Below are 10090 nucleotides of genomic sequence, written 5' to 3'. Positions count from 1 at the left end.
GACATTATTGTAATACTTTCTATTGCATCTCAAGAAAGCACAACTGCTATATGTCTATATGTTATTTTAAATGCATTATATTTTATTTATATAATATTATTATTATTTATTAACTAAGTAGGCTAAAAAATAAAATTAACAAATCAAGATAGAGAATACAAATGATTATGATACATTAAATAAATCAGGAGAGTTGTAACAGAGTGTGCTGCTTACACACACAAACAGTCTGTGGTCTCTGGATAATGGGAAAGTCCCCAGGTTCATGACGTAACGGCCGGGTGAACTCTGTAAACTGCGGATTAATTTCGTCTGCTGTGATCAGGTCCGGGCACCAGGAGTTGCAGAAGTAGCGGATTTAAAAACTTTCTGTCCGCAAGTCTGTTCGTCGAAATAGCACTTCAGGAAGAGTCCCTGACTATCAAAAGGGGAAATATGGCTTTTTAAACTGTGTCTGTCTTCCTCCTCGTCGTAAAGCTTCGCGTGCTTTGCTCCTACAACGCATTATTCAGAAACTATGGGGTGAGTAAAACTGCTTTCTAGCTTTAGGGGGACAGCGGAAAGTTCGGAGAATCATGTCTTCAGGTTCGACACTGTAAAAACTAACACTACATTGTACGCTACATTTAGCTGTTAATTTACATCATTTACAGGATTATTTTAGCCATTATTACTATTTTATTTTTATTAAAAGGGTGAATTTATTTAATTCCTGTTTCTTGGTACAAGTTTAAATGCACAACTACAGCTTACATTCTGGAAAATAACTTTCTATATGTATATATATATATATATATCTATATGTTTGTGTGTGTGTGTGTGTGTGTGTGTGTGTGTATGTATATTGAAGTCTGTAGTTATGTTATTCAAATAATGTCATGTTTTTCATGTTTTTAATTTGTTTACATTTTGTCAATTATTTTCCCATGGTTTATTTTTTCTCAAAGTATGTCAGGTTACAGTTTTGCACGTTATTGCTTGATAATTTTATTGTTGTGACATAAATCGATAATGGCTCCACCGCAGGAGGTTGCAGGTAAATGGAAAGGTGAATGGAAAATTGAGTGGAGTTCATTTGAACTCATTAAACTTTTAAAATAAATTTAATTTTGTAGTTTTTATTTTTTAATATTCATTCTTATTTTTTTTTTGGTGTCTTTTGGGGGATTATTTGGGGCTTTAGAAGATGAAGTGGAGAATTTAAAGGGTAAATAAAAAATTGTCACATTTTTTACAGTTAATTTTCTTAATTTTTTCCCCACAGGTCTCCAGGTGTTTCCACAATTCTTTCATCCACCCAGTGCACGGTTTGCGCTTTTGAACAATTTAATCGAAGCAGACGACACAATGGCGGCATCGATCCTTCGCAGGAAAATTCCTCCCATTTCCACAGGCGAGCTCGGCGCTCCCCATCTCCGACAGGCTAGCCACAGCCAATCACGGCCCAGGACGGGGGCGGAGCTAGCGGAGAGGCAGCACTTAATTGGTGAGTTTTGCCAAGACGGTTTTTTATTTTTCCACATCCCGAGGTCGGAGCCGCAGTGCAGCACGGGGCTAATGTCGTACAGTGAGTACAGCTAAGTGGATATTTATCGAATGCAGACGATGCTGTTCAATCATTTTCAGATGATCGGTTAGTTGTTCACTTGGATTTTTTCGGATGTATTGCTTGGTTTTTAAAGCTTCATTCTTTTTCACATTTATCCTCTTCTACCTGGCGTGATTTTAGATTTTTTTCCTGAATTTGTAGATTTTATTTCTCTTATTCTACACAAACAGCTGAATGAAAATAACGGATTGCTTTACTGAATATATGATTATTTTCAATTTTTTTTATAGGTGATGGTCACTCAGATTGGATGACGGAAAAAGTTGATTTGTCTTCATTTGTGTCGACGACCGAGTCTTCTCCCAGCTCATCCCTTCCACCCTCGCCGTTAGAACAAGATGTCAAAGTGCCCTCGGATCTGGAGGTCATGACCTCACTGCTGCAGGAGGAACTGGCTCAGCTGGAGGACTACTTCCGCTCCGAGTCCACATCCACAACAAACAAGTTGGAGAAATCCTCAAAATGTGACAAGGCTGCTCAAGCCATGGGCTCCCAGTCTTATTATCAGTTACCCTATGGCTCGTATGGGACCGGCCAATCAGAAACCAGCCCTGTGGTTGTTACCTTGGCAACAGGGGAACTGGACCTGGCCAGCTTCTGTGGCAGTCCCATCGGCAGAACCAAAATCGCGCGACCCGCTCCGTACAACTACCATCACCGGTACCACCACAACAACGGGCGTCGAATCCTCAGTGAGGCGGTGAAAGTCGGGGAGGAAGTTGGACTTGATACGTGGGGCTCGAGGGGAAGTTACTCAGGAAGCACAGAATTATCTGTGAACCACTACTCCACGCTGAAGACAGTGAGCAAGAACAGCATCGGTAGCGTCAAGAAGGTGAGAGAATGTGCTTTATCGTTGAAGGAAGAGGAGAGTTATTGTTTTTCAGAAGGAATGTTTTGCAGCGAAGAGATTGCTCGAGGTTTTTGTCTGGGTGGCTCGTACGACAGCCACCACAAGCGAGAGGGACAGTTGATGCACAACGTGAAGGTAAATGTAAGTTACGACAGCACGGGGCTCGAGGTCTTGCACAGCAGTAAAGATGGAGGACTTTCTGGAAGTATTCCCCAAGAGACAATGGTGGCCAGTGACGGCTACTTCCACCAGTCCATGAGCACAGAGCCTTACCATAGCTTTATAGGTGACCTAGATCAGCCGTCACAAGCACAAGCTGTAGAGCCCCAACACGGCCACTACCTCTATCCAGAATGCCTTGCAGACCAAAGCTACGAATGTCTGTCCAGAGGGGAGGGCGAGGGGACGCTGATGGGTGCCCCCATCCACCGCCCCACCCAGAGGCTAAAGGATGAGCCCTGCTCCGTCAAACCAGCTCTGGTGATGGGCTCCGCTTGTCTGGAAGGCGGCACTGGAGAGAGGAAGCAGAAGAAGAGAGACCAGAACAAAACTGCTGCTCACAGGTAAACAATTCAGTCGTTACATGTTCATTTTTTAGCCCCTCTTTGCTCTTTTTACCCTATTTTTAAGAACATGCTAAAATCGTCATAAACAAAGTTTATGTCTGTTATGACTTTAATTTTTTTTTCAATGTTGCAGTGGATTAGAACTTATTATATTTTTGCTTTTTTTAGTGTATCAATAAATTAGCGATACCTAAATACTTGTTGTTTCACTTTGCAACTTTAAGAATGCAGGAGTGTTAGGCTACATAAAGCAGCCACCCCACTGCTTTAAATGTCCTGCAGAGTGTAGGAGGGAAATGGAAAGTACCTCACTGCCTGCCAAATTCAGCCCCACCTAACCAAGTCTGGTTTTATCTGTGTGTGAGTTTCATTTATTCGCATCTTTGTAAAAAGAGATATATGTAGAAAGAGTCTTAATGTTGTGGAAAAGTAAGAAGTTGGGAAAAGGACGATATTGATCAGTCATGAGCCATGCACTCTGTGAAATAAACAGCACATCATGTTATCTCAGGGGAAGGATGACCACCCGATGTAGCTCAAAGGTCACGCTCACTTGACTCATGAATAAAAATGCAAGGCAGCAGAAACCTGTAAAACCGACCAAAACGCAGTCCCTTCTATTGCAGGTACAGGCTGCGTAAGAGGGCGGAGCTGGACTCTCTGGAGGAGGAGCTGCATGGCCTCGAGGGGCAAAACCGGGAGCTTCGTGACAAGGCGGAGTCGGTGGAGCGAGAAATCCAGTACGTCAAAGATTTACTGATCGAGGTCTACAAGGCTCGAAGTCAGCGGCTCAAACAGGATGGCAGTGCCTAAAACGCCCACGCTGACCTCACCACCAAACCTCCCAACCAGCACCAAGAGAAAAATCAAGTCAAGAGCACCAACTGGTTTTTGTCTCACGGGAATGAAATGGTAGTTGCATGATTTTGGTAGTTCTTTTCTAAAAAAAATTAAAAAATATATATATATATATATATACATATACAGTATATACAATTGTTCCAAGAGGATGGCCAAACAAAAACACACCTTTCCTAAAAAAGAAAGGAAAAGGAGAAGTTTCCAAATGACTAAACTATAACAAGCCTTAGTGATGCGGCTCCTAGAGGAGATGCTGAACTTGTCCGTGACCACTGTGATCCGAACTGCACTCACAGCCTTGTGATGACTGAGTTTGCGCTTGCAATGATTGATCGTTTACAAAATGCTCTTTGAATTAGTAGCAGTGATGGACTTTGCTTGTGGTTTTGGTGACACACATTGGCAGCATCGAGGCAGATCCATGCTGAATAAATATTTTATTTTATATTTTATTTTTTACTTAATAATGGTCATTTATCATTTGCTTTAAACAATCAGCTGAATAAAGGGATTGCTGGAAAAAAAGTGTGTAACATGCTCTACAAATATTCATCATCAGAAACATTTAGAAAATGTGTATTGCTACAATGTTGAGTATTTACACTTCTTTACCCCACTGAAATACCCAATGCATGTTTGATTTTGGAAAAGCATGTGCGAGTGTTATTTGAAGGCAATATTCTGTTAACTGCATGGCTTCAAGATCTCCACCGCGTCAATTTAACTGAATTGACTTTATTCTTCTCATCAGCTGGCGACTTGTCCCTGAGTTTTGCCCCGGCCAGAGTGATTCATGCTCAGGTTTTTGGTTTTCCGCTCTGACAAACACAGCAACATTCACTGGCTTTTTTCCCTTTCTCTTCTCTTCTTCTCTCTCTCTCTCTCGGCTGTATTTTGCGAACAAACAATCACCTGTTGACGCAACAATAAATCGTTGTTGGGTAACGGTACGACTTCATGGGAATTTTGTTTTTCAATTGATCAATTTGATGTATCTGAAATTCAGGTCCTTTTAATAATCAATGTCAATGTCAGGAAATTATACATCAGGTAAATTACAGCCAAATAAACCAGTTATGTAGTATCATTGATCTCTGCCTTTGGACTGTTTTTCACTGCATGCCGGTCATTATGCTTTCATTCTGCAGCCATTAAAACACCTTGAACAACTGTGTAAATTTCATGAACTGCACCCAGAACAGCACAAACACAGAATAAGAAGGGTGGGATTAAGAGATAGAGCGTGATGCAGAATAAAACCACTCTGCCCCTCCTATCTATTCTGTGCCTAACTTAACTGCTGGATCCAGCCCTCCTTTTTGGCTGCAATGCAGTCAAGAGTCCAAGTTATTTCCCAGGATTAACCACTGGACGGCAGCACAAGGCAGGCTTTGATCGACACCTGACCATTTTGCAACAAAACAGGTGCTAGGATTGAATTAACTTGTCCAAACACTCAAGGGAAGTGACTCAATGAGGTGAATGTGTTTAGAGAAAAACGAATAGACACTTCTCGTGTTATTTTTTCCAATATTTCAGTACTTTGTGTTTGCACTATAATCGAGCCCCGGGGCTGAGCGGAGTGATATCAAGCTCCGGCAGTCAACAGACAACATAAGTTGCCTATCTCATCTCCCAGCTCGTGAAGAGTGCGTGCGTGCGTGTGTGTGTGTGTGTGTGTGTGTGTGTGTGTGTGTGTGTGTGTGTGTGTGTGTGAAATCTCTTGGTATCTCTCCTAGCAGTCGTAGGCCTTTCAAGTGCATGAGGCAATATCACACAATACTTGCAGGAGGAGGAGAGCGATGCAAGTGAACTATCAGAATAAAAAAGTACTGGGTTGACAGAGAATGCCGTTAAATCTATTGATTCAGTCTTTCTGTTTGTTGTTTGATAAAGATTTAATGTAAAAACGGATTGTAATGCTGATATTAGGTTTATTATGGGATTTTGCAGTGTGTTCAATAAAGTTCTTCACTATACTGTTACATATTAACTTATTCAACATTTTTTAGATAGTGAGATACTAGTCCATTCATTCCTTTATTAGTTGGGCTAAATTACAGTTAGCATAGAATAAATGAATACACATATAGCATATAAATACGGAGCAAATCGGAGTTATTTAACCAATTAACCAGCATTTCAAATACAACATGTTGAATTAAAATGAATGAAATGATTTTTTTTTTTTTTTTTACACATTATAATCACACAAACATCTGCACTGATCCAACTAAATAATGTGGACATTTTTTGAAAACACTAACAATGAGAAATTGATAATTACACAGACATCAAAAGTAATCTAAGGATAGTGCAGCATGTAAGGACAAGAGAATATGTGGAGAACTATATTTCAATGTACAATATATATATATATTATATATGTACTGGATATGCTTATATAAGTTAATGTCAGATTAATGGCTCTACAGAGTGTCTTCAGGGAGAAGTTAAATATTGTGTTAATTATTGTGAGCGCACATAAAATCTTTCAGTTAGATGTATTGTACAGGGACCTCTCTCACCACTAGGTGTCCTTCTAAGCTTAGAAAAAGACTGGAGCAGTGCACATAACAATATCATGTGAATAAACTATTCCAGTCCAGATGTTGTGCATAGCACAGATGCTTTCTAATGAGGATCAAATAAAGATGCTTCAGATCAAATACATGTTTATAATCCCATGCAGGGACATTTAAATGTCACAGAAGCAAAAAGAAGAATACCGATGGTGGAAGAAGTATTCAGATTCTTTAGTAAAAGTAGTATACCACCGTGTAAAAATACTCTTCTCTTGCATTCAAAATCTTACTTAAGTAAAGAAGTATTATTAGCTAAATGTACTTATGTCTGCAACACGTTCCAAAAAAGCTGGGACAGGGGCAACAAAAGACTGGGAAAGTTGAGAAATGCTCAAAACACACCTGTTTGGAACATTCCACAGTTGAACAGGTTAATTGGAAACAGGCGAGTGTCATGATTAGGTATAAAAGGAGCATCCCCAAAAGGCTCAGTTGTTCACAAGCAAGGATGGGGCGAGGTTCACCACTTTGTGAACAACTGCATGAGAAAATAGTCCCAACAGTTAAAGAACAACGTTTCTCAACATACAATCTGGAGAATCTGGAGAAATCTCTGCACGTAAGCAGCAAGGCCGAAAACCAACGTTGAATGTCTGTGACTTTCGATCCCTCAGGCAGCACTGCATTAAAAACTGACATCATTATGTAAAGGATATTACCACCTGGACTCAGGAACACTTCGGAAAACCATTGTCAGTTAACAAGGCAAGGCAAGGCAAGGCAACAGGGCAATTCAAAGTGCTTTACATAAAACATTAAAGAGCAGTTAAAAACGTTTAAAAACATTAAGAACAGATAAAAGATGAGAATAAAATGTTGCAATTCAGGTTCCAAACCTGGCCTCCCAGAGGACTACATCATTTCCAAACTGGGCCTTACAAAGGACTTAACAAGTTAACCGAGTCCAACTCAGGCCTCTCAGAGGACTTAACCAGTTCCAAACTTTTGTCACTACATCTACAAGTGCAAGTTAAAACTCTACCATGCAAAGCGAAAGCCATATATCAACAACACCCAGAAACGCCGCTGGCTTCTCTGGGCCCGAACTCATCTTTAGTGGACTGACACAAAGGGAAAAAGTGTGCTGTGGTCCACATTTCAAATTGTTTTTGGAAATCATGGACATCATGTCTTCCGGGCCAAAGAGGAAAAGGACCATCCAGATTGTTATCAGCGCAAAGTTCAAAAGCAGGCATTTGTGATGGTATGGGGGTGTGTTAGTGCCCATGGCATGGCTAACTTGCACATCTGTAAAGGCACCATTAATGCTGAAAGGTACATACAGGTTTTGGATCCACATATGCTGCCATCCAAGCAACGTCTTTTTCAGGGACGTCCCTGCTTATTTCAGCAAGACAATGCCAAGCCACATTCTGCATGTGTTACAACAGCGTGGCTTCGTAGTAAAAGAGTGCAGTTACTAGATTGGTAGTCCTGTCTCCCATTGAAAATGTGTGATGCAATATGAAGCATAAAAATAAGACATTGGAAACCCTGGACTGTTGAGAAACTGAAGTTGTACATCAAGCAAGAATGGGAAAGAATTCCACCTACAAAGCTTCAACAATTAGTATCCTCAGTTCCCAAATGCTTATTGAGTGTTGTTAAAAAGAAAGGTGATGTAACACAGTGGTAAACATGCCCCCTGTCCCAGCTTTTTTGGAACGTGTTGCAGGCATCCAATTCAAAATGAGTGAATCAGTTTAAATATCTTGTCTTTGTAGTGTATTCAATTGAATATAGGTTGAAAAGGATGTGCAAATCATTGAATTCTGTTTTTATTCTGTTTAACGTCCCAACTTCATCGTAATTGGGGTTTGGACATTATGAGCATCATGTACACAACATGAAGCATGAAAAAACTTAAACTTATATAACACATAAAATCTGTGACTAAAACTGTAAATATATTGAGGCCCATAAATATCACAAATAATTGCCAGAACACAAAAATACCAGTTGATGTAATGTACTCAGGTGGAGGGAAATGTGTCTGCAGTGTTTGCAGTATGCAATACAGTTATTGCACTTGTAGCAAAGATACTATACAACTATAAAGCGTGTGTCTTATAATGCAGGACTGTAGTGGAAAAGGTTAACAGTTGAGTAGTGTACAGTAAATGTTCTGCTTGGATTTCAATAGAACCTGCCCAGTCAATACATGTTTGTCAGTTATAATGTATGTAATCCATTTGTTGGAGAAGAGGTCTCATGACACATTTGTTTGCCAGCAGTAAGATAGCTGTGTGTGTGTTTTCTTGTATTGTGCCTCTATCCTTTATCCCATTATAACCAAGTGAGGACACATTTTGTTTAGAAACAAACATATAGATATATAACTGTCTACACTTCTCAAAACTTTTCAAAGCTTACATGGTTTTCTATCAGCATGCTTAATAGTCTGTTAATCTATAAACACATTAAAAGTACCTAAACACTTCATAAATATCCCAGAATCCAACTAGGCAGTGCTGATCAAATATGAATCAAGATTCTGTTACTGCATTACCTATTTCTCACCTCAAATGGTTTCAGAAACATATTTTAGTGTACTGTTTAGCTATAAAATAAGAACTTTTTTTTCTGGCTGGTCGGCCGATGGGTGGTGCTTGGTTTCGGCTCGACTTGGTCATAAACTTTCTCAAGAAAGTAAGATTCCCATTGTCATAGTATACCGCTTTTGCAGTTAATATACAAACACAGGGATTTACTGTTTTGGACTAACAGGAAATGATGCAATACATGCACAGATGGATGTAAACCTGCTGGTAACCTTGGAACCCTACTGCTAATTAAACTGCTAATTAAAAAGTAAGAAAAAGGTACATAAAGCTTGACAGCTCATTCTTAACCTTGTAAACACAGTTGACAACATTTTCACCTCAAGGTCGAGTTTTTGTCTATTACCTACCACAATGTGCTTTTATTTCCCCCTGCTGTGAGCAGCTCCTCGATTTCTTTTGTGCATTGTAATTATCCTAATTTATTTATCAAATTATTTTTCCAACTCATAAAAGTTTCTAGTTTTTCTATTGTTCTTATGATGGTGTGTCTTCTTTTCTGTTCTTTATATTTTTCTTGTTTTTCCTTTCTTTGTGTTTGTAATTGACTCAATGTCATTGTAAATGAGGACCGCCCTTCATTGATCTCTCGAGTATACATAAAGGATGAATGAATGAATGAATGAATGAATTGTGGTCCATCAACGACACACTCAGAGAGATCTGCAAAGGGAAGTCATTGAATCTACTGAATTTTGTCACTTTCCCAGTGTGAATGCAGACTAAAAATATGCATAGAATTAGTATTCAGTACAGAAGTGGGCCAAAGCACCAGGTAATGACCAATAACATGAGACCTTCCAGTCTATGATGAAGATATGATAAATCCATCACTAGTAGCAATCAACAACTGTGATTTGACATGCTAACTGAGCTACTGATATTCCTGGCTAAAGAAATAAGAAGTAAGACAAAGGCAACACAGGATCATGTTAGAGCCAGTAGAGGAGCGCGATGTGGGTGAGGGAATGTGATGCAAGAATGGGAGAAAGGGAGGAGGGACCACAGTGAGACTCCAGTAATGGTAGAGAGGATGAGCTGGAGCTCAGTGATGA

The 10090-nt window shown here is 39.7% G+C and overlaps 1 protein-coding gene across 1 annotated transcript; it reads left to right on the top strand.

Annotated features, from left to right (window-relative positions):
• The first annotated feature begins 270 nt into the window (after positions 1-270).
• atf5b (activating transcription factor 5b) lies at positions 271-5059 on the top strand. The gene is made up of 4 exons (XM_031283717.2): positions 271-522; positions 1265-1486; positions 1840-3025; positions 3655-5059. Exons 2-4 carry the CDS (start codon positions 1348-1350, stop codon positions 3839-3841), a joined length of 1512 nt encoding a protein of 503 aa, XP_031139577.1. The 5' UTR covers positions 271-522; positions 1265-1347; the 3' UTR covers positions 3842-5059.
• The last annotated feature ends 5031 nt before the right edge of the window (positions 5060-10090 follow it).

The sequence above is a fragment of the Sander lucioperca genome, chromosome 5, assembly GCF_008315115.2.
Source record: "Sander lucioperca isolate FBNREF2018 chromosome 5, SLUC_FBN_1.2, whole genome shotgun sequence".
NCBI classification, from domain to species: Eukaryota; Metazoa; Chordata; class Actinopteri; order Perciformes; family Percidae; genus Sander; species Sander lucioperca.
This window is presented reverse-complemented; position numbering and strand designations above follow the sequence as displayed.